The 24056-nt window shown below is 42.1% G+C and overlaps 2 protein-coding genes across 8 annotated transcripts; both read left to right on the top strand.

The window, feature by feature from the left end:
- The first annotated feature begins 1476 nt into the window (after positions 1 to 1476).
- Positions 1477 to 23709, top strand: asb14a (ankyrin repeat and SOCS box containing 14a). Of its 7 annotated transcripts, none has more exons than XM_084100156.1 (10): positions 1477 to 1639; positions 14547 to 14736; positions 14822 to 14879; positions 17573 to 17704; positions 17798 to 17956; positions 19298 to 19543; positions 20491 to 20662; positions 21512 to 22055; positions 22133 to 22286; positions 23179 to 23709. In XM_084100156.1, exons 1-10 carry the CDS (start codon positions 1626 to 1628, stop codon positions 23355 to 23357), a joined length of 1848 nt encoding a protein of 615 aa, XP_083956282.1. In that variant the 5' UTR covers positions 1477 to 1625; the 3' UTR covers positions 23358 to 23709. The 7 variants fall into 7 exon arrangements, with proteins under 7 accessions (XP_083956282.1, XP_083956280.1, XP_083956281.1 ...); XM_084100154.1 differs by lacking the exon at positions 1477 to 1639 and adding an exon at positions 14130 to 14338; XM_084100155.1 differs by lacking the exon at positions 1477 to 1639 and adding an exon at positions 14130 to 14338 and having other exon boundaries at positions 14547 to 14738; positions 14827 to 14879.
- Positions 1594 to 11437, top strand: LOC311073986 (uncharacterized protein). Its single transcript, XM_084100151.1, has 3 exons — positions 1594 to 1706; positions 2014 to 2246; positions 2547 to 11437. Exon 3 carries the CDS (start codon positions 4027 to 4029, stop codon positions 7624 to 7626), a length of 3600 nt encoding a protein of 1199 aa, XP_083956277.1. The 5' UTR covers positions 1594 to 1706; positions 2014 to 2246; positions 2547 to 4026; the 3' UTR covers positions 7627 to 11437.
- Positions 23710 to 24056: the final 347 nt, after the last annotated feature.

Here is a 24056-nt window from a genome sequence, read left to right as displayed (position 1 = left end):
TACAGAGGGATTTATGGATATCTACTTTTGTTATCCTGTAAATCAGAATATACTGTCAATAGCCTTAAAAAAATGATTTTCGCCATGTTTTTTGTAATAAAATGTTATATAAATCAGGCTAGGAATAATGTATTTACAAATCCCTCTGTAAATGTCTTCATAATATAACTAGGTACAAGACTGGAAAGTTTGGTGTATATCGGTGCTACTGAAGTGGAGATTTCGTTCTTGGAGTATGAGAGAAAGGTCATTTTGAGAAAACGGGCTTTAAAGATTTATCATCAGCCAATGAGATTGCGCATTCAGCCCTTTTACTATCGCGATTGGTTGCTGATAAAAAGGAAATGACCATATTTGGATCCGACAGCATTGTACAGTGAAGAGAGAGCTTTCCAGCCGTGCCTGTGATGACAGAGAGCAGACAGAGATCGCGGATCGGCGGGATGATTTACAACGACAACTTTTGTTGAATTTACGCGAAATCTACAGACGCAAACAGACAAAGTGTAATAAAATAAAGACCTAAATGTGTATTTCGGACTTTTTTTCACCACAGTCTGAAAGAAGACATGTTATGAAGACAAACATCCAAAAATCTCAAAATTGACCAGTAAAAAAAATAAAATGTTTTTGCCTGCCGTGTCTCGCCTTAAAGCAGTATCTCTGGTCGTACGATGTGTTTGACGTCATTGACATTGTAAAAGATTTTTTAAAGCAAATAAGTGACTCTAAATAATCTGACACCCAGCAATGTGTAATTTCTTTGCATCTCCTTTCGAATACAACATTCAAATTACTAGACAAAAAATGATATCCTGAGAAAAGTGGATTTTTAGGGGTATAGCGCCATAGACCTCCATTCATTCTGCACTTGTCTGCCAGCGCCCCCGCATGGACAGAGACGTGTTACTGCAGCCAGTCCAGAAACCGGAAGTAACCAGAGAGTGGCAATTCTTTTCCTATTAGACATTCTCTGACTAAACTAGAGTGTAGAATGTGAGGAGATTCACTTGATCAGTTTCAGGTGTGAGGAAGTGTAACAGGCTGAGTAGGATTATTATTTTTTGTCTTAAATTCTGGATTATTTGTAGTGAGATTTTCAAATTTGTGTTCATTGTAAGGTTCTTGTTATAGTCAAATCACCTTCATTTATAAAGCGCTTGATACTATACAGATTGTTTTAAAGCGGCATTCCTGTAGTAAACAGGAAAATAACAGAATCAGTAAACCAAACAGAATTCAGTTCTGTTCTAGCTCTTAAAAACATTCATGAGTTGACTTGTTCATATACTCTTTGTTTTGGATAGGAAAAAACATACTTGCTGAGAGCTCTGAGCTCGAGACTTGACCCGAAGCCAGAAGTCCAACACCAACCTGACAGAAACTCAGAGCCTATCCAGGTCTGAGCAAGAACGTTTATTTTGTTTAACTTGTTTATATTTTATTTAACATTTGTATCTCTTGAATAGGCCTTTATCACAAAACAATAGATTACCGGAAGGAGCCGCGAAGCAGTGTACTGTATCTTCCAGTTATTGCGTTCACCATGGCGGCCTGTTATCGCTGGACTACTTCGCTCTCACATCTCCCAAAAGTTGGTCAAGATGATGTGGTGCGACTCGTGAATGAACACTCCAAGGTAAAATCTTCTAAGCTGGAGAAAGGATACAAGTTCTTCTACGAGAATTTTATCTTTAATTATAGAGGTAAGTGGCTCGAATTCTGTTGGCGAGTTATCGCTGATTGCTAGCTTGTTATGTTTAATAAGCTAATCGTCAGCTTGTTAGATTCAAATACAGCCAAAAAAACGTATCCTATTGAATAATTAGAACAATGTGACTGATTATTAATGCTATTAAGATATTTTGTCTTTCACTTGGGTATGTCAGTGATTATTAAAGGGATAGTTCGGCCAAAAAAAATTTTCTGCTGAACATGATAGTATGGAAGTCAATGGGGTCCATCAACTGTTTGGTTACTGACATTTTTCAAAATATCTTCTTTTGTGTTCAGCAGAAAAGATATACCAGGATCTGTGGGAGGAGAGGTGACAGGATCAGTATGAGGTTTTAAGAGTGACACATGGAAGGAAGGTGAAATTCTGTATTGAGGTGGTAAATTGAGTCTGTAGGTGACCTCGTTGAGCTGCCTCTGCATGGTGAAAGGACCAATATATCAAGGACTCAGCTTACGGCAAGGCAGGCGGAGGCGGATGTCCCGGGTTGAGAGCCAAACCTTCTGTCCCGGTTGGTACTGCGGGGTCGAAGTACGGCGACGGTCAGCTTGAATCTTGAATATCTGGTGGTAATATGATCTCAGGTATCTCCCGATCTCCCGGATCTTGCCATTAGTTTGAGGGTGGTAACCTGAGGAGAGGCTTACGGTGACTCCCAGGAGTCTGAAAAAGGCTTGCCACACTCTGGATATAAACTGGGGACCTCGATCAGGCTTCGCGCCCTCCACACCCTTCTAACCGTCAAGATGGGTGTGGCCAGTGTGTATATAAGGAGGCTCACAGGCTGAAACTCTGATTTTCTTGTCTTCAGCGAAGCTCTTCGCATCGCTGGATCTTGAGAAGCCGCCGCCGTCGAAACCAGCGACCAGCAAGCTTAGGACAGCGCCTGAGGAAGCCGGCCGCCTTCGCCGCCTTCAGCCATCCATGCCTGCTACGCTATCCGGCGACATATCCTTTTATTACTGCTGTGTGTGTTCGCCCTGCAAACTGCTGTTATTTTTATTACTGCTGTGTGTTCGCCCTGCGTTTTTGTCAAAATGCCTCGTTTTTCCTGCGGCTCGTGCCGCGCCCCGCTCAGCAACGGAGACCGCCACCTCTTCTGCGCTCTCTGCCTGGGCCGCGAGCACGCCGCCACCGCACTCTCTACGGGCAGCTGCCCCGAGTGCGAAGAACTTTCAATGTTGACCCTGCGAGCTCGACTTGAAGTTTTCGACCAAGCTGTTGCTCCGCCTGTCCCTGCCGGGCCGCGCAAGAAGAAGCGCCGCTCGCAGAGACCACCGGAGACTGATGTGACTGAGGAGCTCGCCGGAACCTCTCCCTCGAGCTTCTCTCTCGCCCTCTCCGCCCCCCCCTCCCGGCCGCTCAACCGCCGGCTCTCGCCCGTGCTGCCGCCGCGTCAGGGGATGAGGCGAATGAGATAGACACCCTCCCTCTGTTCGAGCCGCGCTACTGCGCCGCTCACAAGGGATGGCAGAAGCGGACGGTCTTGGAGCTCTCTTTACGTTACAAGAAAGCTACTCCGTCCTCGCGCGTCACTCACCGGCGAAAAGGAGAACAGTGTTTTCGTCCCGCTGTGGGCGGACCTACCTCCATTTCTCATACATTTCTCAGTCCCCTCTTAAGTTCAGGCGACTGGAATTGTTCATATCGCAGCATACGAGCCTGTTATAAATGCACGCACGCCTGCAAGCAAACGCTGTCACAAGACATTACGCTCTCTTATATCCTCGCTCTAACCGAAAGCTATTGTATTCTCCCCTGTGGCTCAGTGGCGGAATCTTAGGCTTTCGCGCCAAAGACCCGTGTTCGATCCCGGCTCTCGTGGCAGTTAATAATTTATGCTGTTCGCTTCTCCGAGCTCGCGGCCAGCTTTTCTTACATACAGAAAGCGAGCCCGCTCTCCCCCTTGTTGGGCCGCGCAGATTGCGCCGTTCACAAGGGATAACAGAGCGGACGGTCACAAGCAACGTTCAGCGCGCGCGCCTCACTCACCGGCGAAAAGAGGAGAGAGAGTGTTTTAGTCCCGCTGTGGCCGGACAAACCGCCAATTCTCACACATTTCTCAGTCCCCTCTTAAGTTCAGGCGGCTGGAAATATTACTATTGCAGTAAACGAGCCTGTTTTTATACACGCACGCCTGCAAACGAACATGAGGTCGCTCTCTTATATCCTCGCGCTAACTGAAAGGTAATGTGTGTTCAGTGGCAGAATCATAGGTTCAGTGGCAGAATCATAGGCTTTCGCGCTAGAGACCCGTGTTCGATCCCGGCTCTCGCGGCAGATAAAAATTTATGCTGTTCGCTTCTCCGAGCTCGCGGACAGATTTTCTTACATACAGAAAACGAACCCGCCTCTCGTACCACTCCTACTCATGGTGCTCGAGTATTTATGAGCGTCTAAACACGAGGGAAGAAAAGACGGTTAAGTCCCGCTGCGGCTGGACCACTGTCAAAGCTTCACGCTCTGTCAGTCCCCGTTGCCACGGCTACTGCAGATGTTTACTTCGCAGTCAACGAGCCGGTATATCTACCCGCTCGCCTGCGCGCAACCACCGTTCTCACGGCGACCCAGAGAAATCTCAAATGAGCATAATGTCTGGTTGCACGGCTCACGCCGTATGTGTTTCAAATGCAGTGAATGTGCCCACGTTTCCGTGTTCACCCCTGCACACAAGCACTATAAATCCCGTGTTTCTCACAGAGCCCACACTCACAAAGCAGGCAGAAGCCGCTCGAGTGTTAAAAGTAGGTCACGTGTCCACCTCACCGTGCCCACACCTACTCACTGCCCGCTCTGTCACACGGCCTCTCACGACCGGTCATGTTTTAAATGTAAGTCCTGTGCCCGCCCTCGAGCGCTCACACATACTAACGAACATTCGCCCCCGACGCCGCCCTCGCGCTTCGCGCCTCACACTATATGTTCCCCGTCCAAGCCACCGGGACACTGTGTGTAAAAGGGCCAGCTATCGCTGCTTGCGATCCGCCGTATCTAAGCACCAAGAGGCCGCAACGCGCGGCGATCAGAGCCCGGAGGCCATTCTGCCCCTGGCGTCACACTCAAAAGCGTGGGAAGCTATTCCAGGCGCATCAGAATGGGTGCTAAGCACAGTAAAAAATGGCTATACTCTGCAGTTCGCTCGCCGCCCCCTGCGCTTTCAGGCGCGTACCGAGACGAGAGTGAATGGAGAAGTAGCACATCTACTTCGAGCAGAAATAGCTACACTTCTGTGCAAAGGGGCTATGAGCGCCGGTTTCCCCTTCTATGAGCGAGTCGGGCTTTTACAGCCGTTATTTCCTCGTTCCCAAGAAGGACGGAGCTCTCAGACCAATTTTGGATCTAAGACGTTTGAACAAGGCTCTTATGAGAAGACCGTTCAAAATGCTCACAACCGGGCAAATTCTTGCGCAAATTCGCCCGAGGAACTGGTTTATATCTCTCGATCTAAAAGACGCGTACTTTCAGATCCAGATAATACCCCGTCACAGGCCATTCTTGAGATTCGCCTTCGACGGTCAGGCATATCAGTACACCGTCCTGCCTTTCGGCCTGTCGTTGGCACCCCGTACATTTACGAAGTGCATGGACACGGCTCTCGCTCCCCTGAGGGGTCGGGGAATGCGAATTCTGAACTACTTGGACGATTGGCTAAGTCTAGCACAGTCAGAGGCCGAACTCATCGCCCACAGAACAGTGCTTCTAAGCCACCTGGACAGCCTGGGGCTCACGGTCAACTGGACCAAGAGCTCATTAGTGCCCAGTCAATCAACCTCTTTTCTGGGTTTGGATCTGGACACTGTGGCAATGACGGCCCGCCTGTCGACACAGCGCGCGCGCTGCATTCGACACCTGGCCGCGTCCTTCCAGCCGGCCAGCACCGCACCTCTCAAGACATTTCAGAGAATGCTGGGTTGTATGGCTTCAGCTGCAGCAGTGCTTCAGCTGGGTCTGTTACGTATGTGCCCGCTACAACGCTGGCTGAATGCCCGAGTGCCTCACAGAGCCTGGGCTTCCGGCGGCATCCGAATCAGAGTGACTCAGAGCTGCGTTTCAGCACTGAAGCCCTGGTTAGCGGCCGACTGGTACCAGCGGGGAGTGACAATGGGAGCCATCTCACACCGCAAAGTTATCTCGGTGGACTCTTCCACCTCAGGTTGGGGCGCTCTTTTCGAGGGCAAACCGGTCTTTGGCCTGTGGTCAGACCAGGAGAAATGCCTCCACATAAACTGTTTGGAGATGATAGCGGTCGAGAACGCGCTCAAGCGCTTCCTCCCATTCATACAGGATCACCATGTGCTAGTCCGCTCAGACAACACGTCCGTGGTATCCTATGTGAACCGACAGGGCGGTGTCAGATCAAGGAACCTGTGCAAGCTGACAGAACGCCTTCTCGTGTGGGCTCACCGTTCGTTGCGCTCGCTGAGAGCCGCGCACGTGCCGGGCCACCTGAATGTCGGTCCAGACAGACTGTCCAGAGACATCATTCCCCCGGGAGAATGGTCCCTGCACCCCCAGACAGTCCAGTTTCTCTGGCGCCTGTTCGGCAGAGCGGAGGTCGACCTCTTTGCGTCGGAAGACAATGCTCACTGCCCGAAATTTTTCTCGAAAAGCGAGGACGCGCTGGCCCAGACATGGCCCAGCCTCCCGTTGTACGCTTTTCCCCCGATCTCCCTGTTACCATAGGTCATTACGAGGATCAGGGAAACGCACCACCCAGTGCTTCTTATAGCCCCGCGTTGGGAGAACCAAACCTGGTACTCAGAGCTAGTGATTCTGTCGCACTCATCCCCATGGCCGATCCCGGTGAGAAAGGATCTCCTCTCTCAAGCCGGTGGATCGATCTGGCATCCCCATCCAGAACGATGGTCTCTGCATGCATGGGTAATCAACGGATACCCGTTGACCTGCCAGAAGGGGTCGTGAACACGATCACGCAGTCTAGAGCTCCCTCCACGAGACGGCTCTACGCGTCTAAATGGTCGGTGTTTTCTAAATGGTGCGCTACTAAGAGCTTGGATCCACGTGCATGTGGGGTCCCACGGGTGCTCTCCTTCCTACAAGAGCTGTTGGACAAGGGCAGGTCCCCTTCCACGCTCAAAGTGTATGTGGCGGCTATTGCAGCGTTCGCTGAGACGACACGCAGCCAGGCAATAGGAAGGAACGAGCTTATTATCCGCTTCCTCAGAGGGGCTAGACGGATGAATCCCCCGCGGCCCCCCTCGGTTCCTATTTGGGATCTGTCCTTGGTCCTGGAGGCCCTGAAGGCTTTTCCCTTTGAACCGCTTGAATCCGTGGATTTAAAGTACCTTTCGCTCAAAACTGTTTTTCTGATAGCTCTGTCTTCAGTAAAACGCGTGGGGGATCTGCACCCGCTATCTATTAGCCCTGCATGTCTTGAGTTCGGACCGAATGACTCTAAAGTCATTCTCAGACCGAGACACGGGTATATTCCCAAAGCGATTGGTACCCCCTTTAGGGCACAAATCATCTCCCTCTCGGCTCTGCCAATATCCGATAACGGGGACAGTGATAACCTCCTATGCCCTGTAAGGGCGCTGAGAGTTTACATCACGCGTTCCGCCGCTTTCAGGCGGTCCGAGCAGCTCTTTGTTTCTTTTGGCGGACGCACCAAGGGTCTCGCCGCCTCGAAACAGAGCCTGTCCAGGTGGATAGTGGATGCGATTGCAGCAGCTTACGCCTCCAAACACCTGCAGTGTCCTTTGGGTGTCAGAGCCCACTCCACTAGAGGCATGGCCTCTTTGTGGGCCTGGTCCAGCGGAATTTCTATTCACGATATTTGTATGGTGGCGGGCTGGGCCTCCCCATTTACATTCGTGAGGTTTTATAACCTGGAAGTTCCCGCCCTGCAGGCTAAACTGTTATCAGTATAAGTGGCATGTATGCTGCCCAGTCGCTTAAGCGCAGACTACGTCCACATACTGGTTATTTTTCTGGTTGGCACCAGGGGAGGGATTCTTTTCCACAAATAGACCAGTGTTTCCGCTCTATTCCCTTTCCCTATACGTGTTTATGCACTGTGTGGGCCCGCGCTGCCGGCCACACCATTTACACTGATGTATATATCTTATATGTGAAGTGAAGTGCTTAGTACAGGTGTTGGCCCGACCGGCCACCTGTTTCAACGTTATGTTTTTCCCCGGTCTCCCTGGGATTCATGTGTTGGATGCTCGGCGCGCACAGCGTTGACAATGGGTTCCCGAAGCGTAAGCTACTTACGCAATACGAGAGAACCTCTCGTAAGAGAACGTACTCGGTTACCTAATGTAACCTCGGTTCTCTCTAGAAGAGGGAACGAGTATTGCGTAACCTGCCGTGACGCGCCACGAGCTTTGCGCTTCAGACTATGAAAACCAGAGTTTCAGCCTGTGAGCCCTCCTTATATACACACTGGCCACACCCTTCTTGACGGTTAGAAGGGTGTGGAGGGCGCGAAGCGCCCTCATTGGGTGTGACGTCACGCCGGGCTCACTGGTAGGCTTAAGCAGTTGCCGCCTGGCAGCCAATGAGCACGCTTATACAGCTTGCTTTGGTCTGCCTGCCGCTGCACTGCGTTGACAATAAATGCAAAATTAAGGATAATTTTTGGCTTCAGATCTCGAAGAAAGAGAACTTTCCCGAAGCGTAAGCTACTTACGCAATACTCGTTCCGAAATACCTCATTCATGTAGCCCTGGAATACCGCTGGAGCGTTGGACAGGCCAAAGGGCATAACCTGGTATGCCTAGTGCCCAGAGGGTGTGATGAAGGCCGTCTTCCATTCATATAAAAAAACAGTCTTCATGTATTTCACAACACTTCAGCTTGTGATTCTTATTAAAGAGCATCTTGCAGGTAAAAAAAAAATCTAAATGAATATATAATCGTGTATGAAAATACCATATGAAAAGATAATGCAGGATTTAAAATGTTTTAAAACGACATAAGGACACCAATTTAGTAGATAAAGTGAGCGTTTCTTTGACTGCTCGTACAAACCGCTTTTTTTCAACATCGCGTCATTTTACGTCACACGAGGGAGATGTGTGTGTGCTCTGCCGCAGCTCAGTGCAGAATAGCTTGGTATTCAGTAAGAGCGGTCGTGAGTCAGTGTGTTTTCAGTTGTTTTTGTATTTCAATTTATCATCGTCATGGTAAATTTTTGTGTTTGTGGAGCTTGCAAAAACTCCAGCCTGTCAGGACATCGAGTCCACCGGTTTCCTATCAAGAAAAAGGACGGTGCTATCTTTCGTGCCTGGGTGCGGTTTGTGCAGGTGAAGAGACGGGATTTCTCTTCCGCGTCGGCTTCGGAAAACGCGGTCGTGTGTAGCGTTCACTTCAGATCGGAGGATTATCGTCCCGGCGATATGATGGAGTTCAACATGGGATACCGAAGTAAGAACCGGGTGAGACTCAGAGCTGGTGCGGTTCCTTCAGTGCACGCATCTTCGGGTTCTCCCGCCGGATGTAGGCGCGAGCACAACATCAACTGGCAAACGCAATGTAAGCGGAACGAAACTGAGCTACTCGTTATTGTGTTTGTGTGGACCGTTTATCAGTTTGGACCAGTGCAGCGCGAGCCTGATCAAGCAACACTGTAACTGCGAGATCCAGTTGTGGCGAGCAGGACGAGGCCGAGGGCCGTGAGAGAGCGGTATGAGGCCGGTGGCGTGATTACTCTGATGAGCGACACCTGCGAGACGCACCGGTCTCGAATCTCTCACGGAGGAGCGGAAGCATAAAGGAGGAGCGACGACAGTGAAGAGCGAGAGAGGACAGGCCTGATTTTATGTTGTGTTTTGTTTCTGTTTTGTGTGGCCAGCAGTCGTCCGTGAGGGGCTGCTGGCTTTTACTTTCATTTTGTATTTGGTTTATTTTTATCATTAAAATGTTGAATGTTCGCGGGTTCCCGCCTCCTTCTTCCCATAACTGTTGAACCTCGTTACATTGGTGCCGAAACCCGGGAAGAAGGAGGAACGCGCTGTCAAAGAGCCCTCGCCGCTGTGGGGAATCCGCGGTGCCATCGAGCATGGTGAGCAGAGTCCGTCGCCATGGACGCTCGAGGCGGTGCGCTGGAGTGAGTTGCCGGGGGGACGGTCAAGCTCGCTGCTGGCCGCCTGGGTGCTGGAGGGACGGCTGCCGTCCGTGAGGGAGAGGAGGAGTCGCCGCCGTTCGCCGTGGGCCGGAGCCTGCTGTCGTCCGCCATGATGGGGAGGAGCAGGGAACGGGGGATTCCTGCCGTCTGCCCGTATCCGAAGGAGCCGTCGCCGTCCAACAGGCGGCGGAGGAGTCTCGTGCCGTCCACCGAGGGCTATCCAGCCCCACCGCCAGGCACCGCGGAGAAGATCGCCCAGCTGGTGCAGGGCCAGATGGCAGCGCGTTGTGGGAACCGGACTAATATATATATATATATTTTTTTTTTTTTCTCTCTCCCCTCTCTCGTCTCTGTCGCTCCTCATGCTTCCGTCTCCTTTTCTCTCGCCTCGTCTGTCCATACCCCCAGCAGGGGCGGGTCTACGTGGTGGCCAGGGGGGGCACCGGCCCCCCCTGAAATTCGATTGGCCACCCCAGGTGCCCCCCCTATAGATGTCTTGTGATTGGTTCATTTTACGGCCAATCAGTTTATAGACTCTACTGAAGTTCGCGATTCAAAGAAGTGCAGCGCCAGAGAAACAACGGTCATCGCGGACTTGGACTTTTACTTTATCAATCAAGAGTGTGAAGTCAAGACACCAAACAGAGCTGCCAGTCACCACCGAAACAGAAGTTTTAGTTCCAGAAGTTCCAGCTGTTTTAGTTGAGGTCTGCCTTCTTTCTTTTTCGACTGTTTTCCTCTCTTTCTGCTAGAGCTGCCAACTCTCACGCATTCACTGTGAGACACACGCAGTTTTCACACGCACAGAAAAATCGCGAAGCAAAGAGGCCACGGAGACCGACAGACTAAACAGAGCAAGTTACTTTATGATATAAAAAACTCAGCTCTCAGATTCTGTCAATTTTATTACGAAATTCAAACAATAAATACCGTTTTGGCGCTTGTAAATGTGACGTGAACCGATCATATCTACTAGCTAATAATAGTAAAAAAACATGAATGAACACTGAAAGATACAGTACAACTTACCGAAATGTATATTCCTCATACATAATATCGATCAATCAGTGTTTTTCATCAGTGTGAAGAGGTCAAAAACATAGCTGGAGAACAATTATGTCACATTTACCTCAGGAAAGCCATTTAATAAACATAATATAGCCTATGCTATAAGTTAGCACATAGTTGGCAAGAAAAAAATAGCTATAGAGAGTATTTAGCTAAATATGTGTTCTATATTACATATTTATTATATTTTTACTTGTATCGTTAAATAAAGTTGTTATTATAATAAAAAAATGCATTATATTTAATTTGAGTTGTTTTTAACCTTAAATAATAGCCTACTACCAGCTGACAGGGCTCATAGGTGAGTTGTTTTTTTCTTGAGAAAAAATAATCTTGTGTAGCCTACCTAATATTTATCCAAATGAGTCAATATTAAATCAAATCACAATAATTGAATTGAAATAATAAAAAAGCGTAGCTTACCAGAAATTGTACCATGTAAACATTGTAACATGTTGTCACTAAACCTAATACAATTCAGTTTAGTTACTAAAATGTTAGTGACAATCATTATATACCCTCCCCCCCCCCCCTCACTCCAAGCTAAACTCAAAAGTTGGCAGGTATTATTGTTTCTAAACTAAAGACTGTTCTTTAATATATTAGCAGAGCACAATGTAATGGTTCCATATTTTATTTTTAAACTGTGGTGTTTTCATTTAAACTGTTACAATGCTAAAACTTTAACTCTGTGTTACTCAGCTTTTTTGTAAATTAATATGAAAGAAATGTTGAATGAAACACTAAGATGTTTTTGCCAAACCATTTGAATTATTACAGTGGGGGGATTTATTTATTTATTATTTGAAAGAGATTGTGAATAAAACTACTGTATATTGTAATGGCCAAACTACTTATTAAAAGAAAATAATTGACATTGTTTCTGCTTCTGGGGTTTTAAAATTGCTCATTATTAAAATTGCTTTTATTTTATAAACTTGTTAGTTTTATGGAAACACTAAAAATAATAAACACTGGCTCTCAAATTTAACTTAATGGATATATACAGGGATGACATGTGCTTTATTACTACATTTGTTACAAGTAACTTTATTCAAGTTAAAAATAAAATAATAATATAAATAGGATTTACGTAATATGCTGTAGAATTTAGTTTTTTTTTTTTTTTTGGTCACTGGCGGCCACCCCGTTTGGAGGCAGTGCCCCAGCATGGCCCCCCCACTGAAAATGCTCTAGACACGCCCCTGACCCCCAGGTACCGCAGCCGCCGTGTTCGGTCTCCCCGGAGGAGGGGGAGGGGGGGGAGTAGAGCGCAGTCTCGTGGGTACCCCCCGGCCTGCGAGGGGCGATGGGGGTATGTGGCGAGCAGGACGAGGCCGAGGGCCGTGAGAGAGCGGTATGAGGCCGGTGGCGTGATTACTCTGATGAGCGACACCTGCGAGACGCACCGGTCTCGAATCTCTCACGGAGGAGCGGAAGCATAAAGGAGGAGCGACGACAGTGAAGAGCGAGAGAGGACAGGCCTGATTTTATGTTGTGTTTTGTTTCTGTTTTGTGTGGCCAGCAGTCGTCCGTGAGGGGCTGCTGGCTTTTACTTTCATTTTGTATTTGGTTTATTTTTATCATTAAAATGTTGAATGTTCGCCGGTTCCCGCCTCCTTCTTCCCATAACTGTTGAACCTCGTTACACCAGTAAATAAAGCATTTGAATTCGCCACATTAGTAATAACATCGCTGCGAGATCTAGTGAGAAATATTCACATTTCTCCGTTATTAACGGATCAAACAGCGCTGACGTGGAAACCATGAATAAACATGAACATGCAATGAATGAACGAACTATCCAGTGTCCACAGATCAGCAACATTCACCATGTCTTTACTGTAGTAACACTAACTGCAACCATGGAAGTTTGGCATTTTCCACTAAGGCCCAGTATGCATCCACCTCCCTGCAACACTGACTTTCCTCAGCTGTAAACATTGCCTCGCATTCCCCACACAAGCACCTATGGAACAAAAAATGTATCAGGAATAAATATCTCTCTGTCTCTCGATGAGAAACCGCTAAGTTATATCACGTAATGTTAGTCTGGGCGGATATTAATGAGCATGACAAACGCCTGATCAAAGCTTAGTTTCTGTTATTGTAAGTTCCAATATGTTCTGTCTAACATTAATCCTGGCCTGTCCCTGCTCTCTTGGCAGCCTAGCAGGCTCATAATTGTATGGCTGTGGTCCGTCAACAATTTCCTCAGCGTCCGAAATGTCATTGCGATCCATTTTTCCCTGTTGTTTGAATCGACCGCTCTCCCTCGTGCTACGTCACGCCCGTCACGCCCATTTTCAGATGCGGAAGTAAAATTTTCTCACAAAAACGACTCCAGAAGCCACTGTAGCGTATTTATAATTTTTTTTAAAAGAAAATCTAGTTCCTACATTATTTTTCTATACATTGACTTGTTGGGTCTTCTAACCTGCAAGATGCTCTTTAAGTGGGGGTCATTTTTTAGGATTCTTTGCCTAACCTAAGTCTCTGAGATCCTGACACCTTGCTCTTCTGGAGACTCCAGGTAGGTTGGAGTTCTGGAAAATGGTGGCGCTGAAGACTAAAGGGTTCCTGATGGTTTCACACTTAATTATTCACCTAATTATTCACCTTAATTCTTAATTCTTTTGCAGTTAACATATGTCTTTTCTTCTCCACCTGTTTTTGTCTGACCCTGCTGACCCAATGAGCATTTCACTGTCCAATGGTCATGCCTTAACTGCAATCTCTAGTATTGCATTAGTATTGCATTCTTCTCATGGGGATTTAATAATTTTTGACTTTTCAGTCTTAGTTAAATCTCTTTTTTGGCTTATTTTATCTGAAAAAGAAAACTTGCCTAATAATTCTTCACACCTGAAAATAAGGCATTTTTCATTTCCAGCCTTCATGAACAATTATATGTCACTTATAAATGATTAAATACAAAATTAATAGTAGTTATTAAGATTAATATGGTTTGGAATTGGCAAAATGTTCCTGGGAATAAAATATGATCAGAAAATCAACGTGCCTAATAATTCTGCACGGCCTGTAAATATAATTAAAATAAATGTGATTTAAATTAAAACATTTGATTCAAATAAAAAAAAAAAAACTAAACTAATATTTTTTTATTAAAATAAAATGTATTTAAATGAATACATTTGAATAAAATTAAATAATTAAAAATATTTAAATAAAAAATGTTTAAAAGAAAATACAATTTTATTTAAATTAATATAATAAATTTGATCAAACTAAATAAATAAATAAAACTTAATTTAAATAAGCAGTGTTGGAAAGATTGAAAGCCCTGCACTAAAGTCTCCTTCTGTGTCGCATGATCCGGTATTTATAGAAGAACTCTGACCTAAATAACCTAGCATGCAGTCAATGCGACCCGACCCCCCAAACCACAGACGGCAAACAACAACACTAGCGGTCAGAAAAAGGTAACATGAAAATGACATTTTGAAGCTGTCTGAATGTGTTAACTTTTGAAGCTACACACACTGCTTATGATTATTGTGCTAGGCCTGTATGTCATGATATTGACAGACTTTGACATGCATTAAAGCATTTAAACATCACATTGATTTGCTCATGTTCAGTTTTAGACTTGCACGTGGTGTAATTCAGTTTTCAGTGTGTGTGTTGCAGATCGCAGGTTTTTTCTGGACCGGATTCACAGGAGATCTGCCTCATCAACATCCATACACACAGTGTCATGGATTTGGAAACATCCGGAGGGATTTCTGACGACGATTCTGCGACTCAACTCATGATCGAACAGAGTCTCCGGCAGCGACACAAGCGAACCGAGCTGAAGAAGTCTGTGTCTGCTGACGTCAGGTCACACACACACTCTCTGCTGTCCGTCACTTCAGAGTCACTGATGTTGCTGATACTGGAATGAGATGTGCTGTATTTGTGTCTGCAGGATTATTCAGATCAGCTCTGAGAGAGAGAAGATATTCAATGCAATAAAGCATGGTATGAATGGGTGAATCACACAATAACATATCCTGGTTATATTCACACCAGAATCCAAAAAATAAATAAATTGTAACAATGTTTTCATGCCAAATACCATTTAATTTAGTTTAGTTTAGTTAATAAAAAAATAAAAAAATAAATATATATATATATATATATTGAACAATCAATTCAAACAAATTAAAATACATTTTTATTTAAATAATAAATAAATAAAATTAGATTTAAATAAAAAAGAACTACATAAATGAATAAAAAGGATTAAAGTAAAAAAATATTTGATTTAAATAAAATAAATACATTTCTGAACTATATAAGTAAAACCGGCTTAAAATAAAGAGAGCATTAAGATTTTTTGTATTGTGATGCAAATATTGTTTTACCTATTTTAAACTTACTGTACATTTTTATTATTATTGCTATTGTTGTTGTTTTTGTTGTATTTTTATATAACACAGAACAAATAAGACATTTGTTCTGCATTATATAAAAATACTGGAATACTTCTTTAATTTAAATAAGATGAAATCAAAGCAGTTCAACAAATATGATCATTACAGATTTTTTTTGGAAAGATGTACTTAATTGTCAATCATCTATCTATAAATTACAGAAACGTCTTGTCTGTCTGTCTGTGTGTCTGTCTGTCTGTGTGTATGTCTGTTACTCGCATATCTCTCGAACCGTTAGTCCGATGGATTTCAAACTCGACAGGTGTCTTGCCACGGGCATGAGTAAGTGCAGTGCCAAGTTTGACGTTGTTTGGATGAGAAATGCAAAAGATATCGTTAAATATATCATTTTTAGAAGGTTTAGAACAGGGGTGGGCAAACTTTTTGGCTCAAGGGCCACACTGGGTTTTAAAAATTTGACAGAGGGCCGGTGTCGTGCCGAATTTTGACTCCTGCCAAATTATTACCCCCCCTAGTATTGGTAGGTTTAGGATTAGGGGTGGGGGGATACAGAGATGCAGCTAAAACCACATTGGCCAAGTTGGATGTTGTACAAGCACAAGCATTAAGAATATGTTCTGGGGCGTTTCATACGTCACCGGCAGTGGCAATACAGGTGGAAATGGGTGAGATGCCTCTGCAATTAAGAAGGGAACAGTTGACCGCCAACTATTGGGCAAACCTGCAAGGACAGGATAGGTCTCACCCCACAAGAGAAGTTATACAGGTATGCTGGGAACACGAAAGGGTTAAAAGTCAGAGTTTTGGATGGGTAGGTGATGCTATTGGGAAAGAGATGGGACTGTTATGTCTTGATGTTAATTTTTAATTAGTCAGATGTTAGATAATTATAGCCTATACTTTTTAAATATTGTTTATCCTTATTATTATTTAATGGGCCTAACAGTAAATTAGAAACAAAACACCTGCAAGTGTACACTTAGAAGAGTAAAAATGACAGGTTACGTTAATTCAACTTTATTAAAACTGCATGGCAATTTGCACTTCCAAAAGTCATACATTTGTGGAAAAAAACGAAATAAACGAATATACAAATTTATTTTAAGAATAATAAAATAAAACATAAAAAGCAAAGGCAGATCAGAACATTTAATGAAAAAAAAAACGGGTTCTGTACATGGCAGACAGGGGAGCGTAGTCGAAAGCCGGGCGATAAAGGTCGGTAAACGGAATCAGTCAGGATACATCCACAAATCCAGAGGAGCAAAGAAACTAAATAGCAGACAAATCAAAGGAAAAACTAAGGTGTGCAAGCGGTTACCAAACATTTTTTTTCTCTGTGAGTTTCCAAAAAAGGAAAAAACATTAACGTGCAACAAGTCTATGCGCTTAAGTCGCTGTCTGTTTGGTTTCCATGGTGACGCGTCATTGCTTGTTACGTGACACACCGCAGCCACAACAGCGCTGAATGAATGATGATCTGCTTTTATGTCATTTTTCCTTTTTTACATTTGTTAGCTATGGCATGCAATATCTGATATTCCGATTGTCAAATATATGCAACGCAATATATATATATAACGCAAAGTATTGCAAGAAAAAAGGCAAAATTAATGCGATCTTAAGACAATTTTTTTAAATACTCGGCGGGCCGGATTAAACAGCCTAACGGGCCGTAGTTTGCCCACCCCTGGTTTAGAAGGTTAGAAACCAACAATTACTAAAAACACACACAAAAACTGATTTTGCACGGGCATTTTGCACTAGTTATATAAATTAAGCAAAATATATTTACCTTAATATTCCAAAATGGTTCCATTATAAATACTATTTTCATAAATAATCATTTTTAGTCTATTTATGAGTGATTGACATCTTCATTTGCCTTGAATATTACCATTATTATCATCACATTTAAACAGTAAGTGAGTGTAATGTGTGCAGGTTTATGGTAGTTTGTGTTGGTGTGGTGCTTGTCTAGCAGTAGCCATGATGTTCACTAATACAGACCCTTTCCAAAAAATTTGAATATCATGGAAAAGTTTATTTATTTCCATAATTCCATTCAAAACGTTAAACTTCCATAGATTATAGATTCAGGGCCCACAACTTAAAGGATTTCAAGTATTTAGTTGTTTATTTGTACATAATTTGGGCTTCCAGCTCATAAAACCCACGAAAACAGGATTTCAAAAAATAAGAATATTACATTACACCTAATTTTTTGGAAAGGGTCTGTATACCTGATCTACTTCTGTTTGCTAATGTCTTTCTCAGGAGATGAAAACACTCTCCGTAAGCTGTGTGTCCATCAGCAGGCTTTCTCCGAAGAGGACGACACAGGCTTCGTGCCTTTACACGAGGCCGCCGTACAGAACAACCAGAACATCCTTCAGATCACGTTTACGGGTTTGTCGTGAGGAGGCACATCATTTCGAATCAGTATTGTGTTTTACTCCTCATCTCAGGACAGGAGTAACTGTGATTTCAACTCTTCCTCAGCCTCTCCTGAGGATGCGAAGCACAGAAAGACTCGGCGGGGAAAGACCGCTCTCTTCTTGTCTGTGGAAAAGGGTCTTTTGGACAACGCTTGTTTCTTGCTGGACAAAGGCAGCAGTGCAGACAGCCTGGACCAGGAGGAGGACTCTCCGCTCGTCGTAGGTTAGAGAACAACACTCCTCAACTGGAGTTACAAACGAGATATATATATATATATACATGTGACCCTGGACCACAAAACCAGCGACATGGGTCTTTTTTTTTTTAAATTGAGATTTATACATCATCTGAAAGCTGAATAAATAAGCTTTCCATTGATGTGTGGTTTGTTAGGATAGGACAATATTTGCCCGAGATACAACTATTGAAAATCTGGAATCTGAGGGTGTAAAAAAATCTAAACATTGAGAAAATCTCCTTTAAAGTTGTGCATTTATGTTCACGATTGTGCTGCATTCACTCACAGAAATACATGTTTTATATATTTAGGAAATTTACAAAATATCTTCATGGAACATGATTTTTACTGAATATCCTCATGATTTTTGGCATAAAAGAAAAATCGATAATTTTGACCCATACAATGCAATGTATTGTTGGCTATTGCCACAGATATACCCGTGCGACTCGAGCCTGGTGACGTGATCCAGGGTCACATATATATATATATATATATATATATATATGTATATATATATATATATATATATATATATATATATATATATATATATATATATGTATATATGTATATGTATGTCATGTGGACTCTAATAAAGTTGACTATTATTTTAACTTCTGGCCCTCTAGTATGGGATCAAAAAAACAAAACTGCATGCCTTTTTCAGAAGAACATTATTTTGGTAAATGTGTATGATTATTTTTCATAACTAAAAAAGAGATATAGATTATCATACTGCTCATAAAGCATTCACTGCTAGGCTTCAGAGATATAACCAGTTTAGATGAAAGGAACTCAAGTTGTCTAGCTGAAGATGTTACTGTAGATTTACTCATTAACACACACCAGACACACAGCAAAGCAGCCGAGCAACTTTACTCTATTTACAGATATGATGAGACACACAGGCGAGGGACGCATGTACACAATTTCCTACCAAAACCATTCCGACCGGTCTAAAAACACTTATAATAGGCTTACCATAGTGAATCAGGGTAAGACAAAAACCCGTTTTGTTAGAGGGATACACTAAAACTGTAGTGTCAATCAACAGTCGTGGGCGGGGCTTGTGCAAAGTGACGTCCCTTTGCCAAGAATCTGTGAACGGCTTGTTCTGAGACGGTGCTTATGATTTATGGGGATTTTAAAAAAAAAGCACTGGGTGGATTTTTATCATTATAGGATGGTTGTGTACACACACACTGCTGACACACATTTATGTTCAAACACCATGTAAAAGTGAATTTTGCATAATAGGTGCCCTTTAAAAAGCCTGCTTTCATGATTTAAGTTTAGTTATGTTCAGTTTTTTATTCCCGCAGCTATCAGAAATAAGCACTACGACATGACGAAGCTTCTGCTCAGCTTCAGCGCGAGAGTTGACCAGGAGGGGGCGCACCGCAGGACTGCCCTGCACGAAGCTGCTCGCCTGGGCCTGGACGAGTTCGTGGATCTGCTGTTGGAGAGCGGAGCTCATCCTGACCCCAGAAGCTCCTACGGCCTGACCCCGTTAGCATTAGCTGCGCAGGCGGGACACCTGGAGATCACGCGCACGCTTCTCCGGAGAGGTCAGGGGTTATCAGAGTTCAGAGGTCAGGGGGGAGCTGGGATGCAGCCCAGGGTTATTAGAGTTCACTAAAATAATAAAAATAAAAGTTAACTAAAATAACAAAAACTGAAAATAATAAAAACTGTATAAAAATGATAAAAATGACAAAAACACGACAACATTGCTAAAACTTTAACTACAATTTAAAAAGCTGGACAATCTAAAAATAAAAGTAATTCAGAATATTAATAAAAACTATAATAGTGTCGTAATCATACTAAAATAACTAGCACTCTTTATCTGCGGTTTGAAAAGCAATGTGTGGCATTTACTTGAAATAAAATAAACGTTAACTGACTAAATATAAAAAACTTAAACTTTTTTATTTCTCCCAGTGGCAACATTCCTCATTTTTATTTAGTTTAACTTGATGATTTTTCTTTTTTTTTGTCACATTTAGAGAAGAAATTTATTTTATTTCACACATGATGTGAATGTGTTTTGTGTATTTTGGATGTTTTCTTTCCACTAGTCTGAAAAGACATGTAATGGAAGCAAAATCTCAAACTTGACCAGTTCATGAAAAACAATGTTTTTTGGTTGTAGTGTCTTTCCTTAAAATATATTAAAATGTGTTTTATTTCCGCAAATAAAATCTGTATTTTAAAGCAAAAGTGTAACTTTTAACAATGCACAATTTCTTTTGACCCGACAGAATCTATTTATTCATACATTTAAAATGTTTTTATTTATTTATTGTTTTATTAAAATACATTTAAAAACACAAATCAAATAAACAACTTTAAAAATGTCTATTAATTTGTCCATTTAAAAGTGATTTATTTATATACATTTTTATGTTTGAATTATTAAATTGATAAATTGATTCTTCATTTTATTTTTAAGTGGCACTCCTGGTCCTCCATACCAAACATGTGTGTAATAAAAGCTTCTGTTGGTGTTCAGGCGCTGACGTCGAGTCTCAGGCTCAGGATAGCGTAACGATCCTGTTTGAGGCGTGTGCTTCCGGAAACCCGGATGTCATATCATTACTGCTGGAGTACGGGGCTGATGCCAACATCCCCAAACACACCGGACACCTTCCCATACACAGAGTGGCCCATCGTGGACACGTGAAGTTAGTGTCAATCATATCACACACACATGGTTTCTTCTATGACAGTGAATGTAACGAAGCATTGATTTATTTGGTAAACTAAACCCTAGACTTTTGCATGGTGGAGTGCATAATACATAACCCTGATAATACATGATCCTTCAGAAACTATACTAATATGCTGACATTTCTGATTATTATCAATGCTTGAACAGTTTTTGCTGCTTAATTTTTTATTTTTTTTTTATTTTTTGGAGACCGTGATGCATTTTATTTTTCAGGATTCTTTGATTAATAGAAAGTTTAGAAGAACTGCATTTATTTGAAATTGAAATCTTTTGTAACACTATAAACGTCTTTACTGTCGTTACTTTAAAAAAATATATCTTATACTGACCTCAAACTTTTGAATGTATATATTATTATCCCAGAAACGATACACTCTGCAAAATGCTGGGTTGTTTTAACCCAATTTTGGGTCAAATATGGACAAACCCAAATGTTGGGTTAAAAATGTAATGTAAAAATTTAACCACAAAATTTGGGTTTGTCCATATTTGACCCAAAATTGGGTTAAAACAACCCAGCATTTTTTAGAGTGTAATTGCATTAAGAAAAGAAAACACGTGCTGCAAATACTCACAACGCAACCAAATACAGAAACATGTGTTGTCAAACTGATGATGTTTTTTCTATTTGCACGTGTTCTTCAGAAGTTAAAAAGTTTTCAACTGAGACTTAATTTCTATTTTTAAGTACTGTTCCACAACTTGGGAGCCAAAACTGAAAAAGCTTGGTCACCCTATACACCATCACTGTAAAGATCTGTATTGTATAAAGCGCTGTATAACTGACGTGACGTGTGCGCAGGGCTCTGGCTCTCCTGATACCCATCACGACGCTGGACGCAGTGTACGACAGTGGGATCAGTCCTCTTCACTCAGCAGCGGCTGGCGGACACACACACTGTCTGGAGATGCTGCTCGACGCCGGGTACGACCCCAACTTCATGCTTCATCCATGGGTTCGGCGTAACTATGATGACAAACGCCAGTCTGCGCTTTACTTCGCCGTGTCCAATGACGACATCGCATCCGCCAGAGTTTTACTGGAGGCCGGAGCGATGCCCAACCAGGACCCCGTCAAATGCCTCCAGGTGGCGCTGCGTCTGGGCAACTACGAGCTCATCGACACTTTACTTCGACATGGAGCCAACGTGAATTACTTCTGCCGGGTGAACACCACTCACTTCCCCTCGGCCCTACAGTACGCCCTCAGGGACGAGGTGGTGCTGCGGATGCTGTGTAACTATGGTTACGACGTGGAGAGATGCTTCGACTGCTCGTACGGGGAGGGATCTCATGTGCCGAGTGGTTTTGAGGGCTGGAGTGATACTGTCATTAAAGACACCCTGGTGATTGATTTCATAGAGTTTGCTGTCTGATTAAATGTGTTGTGTGTGTTTTGAACGCTCTGTTCCTCTCCCTGCAGTTCTGTGAGTTCATGTCGGTCTCGTGGCTGAAGCATCTCACAGGAAACGTGGTCCGCATCATGCTGGATTACGTAGATCATGTGACCATCTGCTCCAAACTGAAGGCTTTGCTCATGGAGCAAAAACAGTGGGCTGAAATATGCAAAATTCAAGGTTTGTACATGATAATAATGATAATAATATATTCTCTCTCTCTCTCTCTCTCTCTCTCTCTCTCTCTATATATATATATATACATACACACATTTTTTATGCAAGTCAGTAGTAAAAACATACAATACAAATTTTCTAATTATATCACACACGCATATATATTTATTTAATTATTTATATACATATCAAATTTGTATTGTATGTTTTTTACTGCTGATTTATAAGAAATGTAATGCAGTGAAAAATTGCTTAAATTGAAATTTACAAGGTTTGTACAATAGCTATTTATTTACTACTAATAATAATAGATATTCATTATATTATACCTTGTATAATAATAGTATTATATATTATTGTTATTACTATTAATAATAGTAATTACTGTAAATTGTTCACATTATTATTGTATTTGTATATATTGTATATGTGTATTGAATATGTTTTATTTTAAATAATATATTTTAAAATGAAAAATTACAGCTAAATTCAAGGTTTGTACAATAACAATTATAAAACAATTATTTAAAAAAATTCAATAAAAAAATAGATATTCATTATATTATACTTTATATAATAATACTACTGTAAATTGTTACAGTGAATACTTGTTTGTATATTTTATATTTTCATTGTTGCATATTTTCATTGTTTCATTTCATTTTCATTGCTGATTTAAATAGGGGGAAAAAATTACTTTAAAATGAGAATCACAATTGAAAATGACAAAAAACTGCTTAATTGTCCTGAAAATGTCTATGCAAAAAAATAATTGGTTTTAAAATAAGCTTTATTTTCCAAATACAAAATAAATGAACCCTTTTCTTTTGACTTGTGCATGAAACTGCATTTTCTTTGTTTTCATATATTCATATCTGAGTGTGTGTGTTGACAGAGAGCGTGCGCAGTCTGCAGCATCTCTCCCGGCTGAAGATCAGAGCTTGTTTGGGTCGACTGCGCTTGAGAGCTCCAGTTTTCATGAGTTTCCTTCCATTGCCAGACCGACTGAAGCGATACGTCCTATACAGAGAATATGATCTCTACGCTCAGAAATGCCCAACGCACAGCAAATGACCCACAACACACACATTTACTGAATTATGAACTATAATGGACACTGTTATCGTGCTTTTACAGAATATACATTCTTTAAATACAGTTCTTGGAAAATAAACAAAGTCTTAATGTTAATGAATATGATTAGAAGTCAATAAATTGTTTAAATGAATAATAAATAAATAATAGCTGCCTGTGCACCTTTTATGAATGAAAGTCTTTAAAAGATAATTTGCTTTTTTTAAGAAGCACACCTGTGTAAAATGATTTTTTAATCTTGTGAGATTTTAAATTTAGGAGGCTAAAGTGTGTATGCAAGATATATTTTAACATATGAAAATAAATTCTCATTAAATTGTTTTTAAATGTATTCATTTAAATTTTTCCCTTTATTGAAATTCAAAATTTGACAAACATCATATATATATATATATATATATATATATATATATATATAATGTATACAGTATATGTGTATTTACGTATGTGTATAAATATAAACATACACAATAAATATTCAATAAAACAACAAAAACGAAAAATAAAAAATAATAATGTTGTAAAATCTTGGTAAAGAGGAAAAAACACATTAATTAATGAAATATTTGTCTTATATATTAATATCACTAACCATCAAAGAGTCACGAATGGCTTTTATTTCTTATAAACAAGCGCGGACGTCATATTATCAATAGCGCCTCGGCCAATCAGCGGGCT

Source organism: Abramis brama (genome assembly GCF_963993115.1).
Source record: "Abramis brama genome assembly, chromosome: 23".
NCBI lineage: Eukaryota > Metazoa > Chordata > Actinopteri > Cypriniformes > Leuciscidae > Abramis > Abramis brama.
The sequence above is the reverse complement of the archived record's forward strand: the minus strand, read 5'-3'. Positions and strand labels throughout refer to the sequence as shown.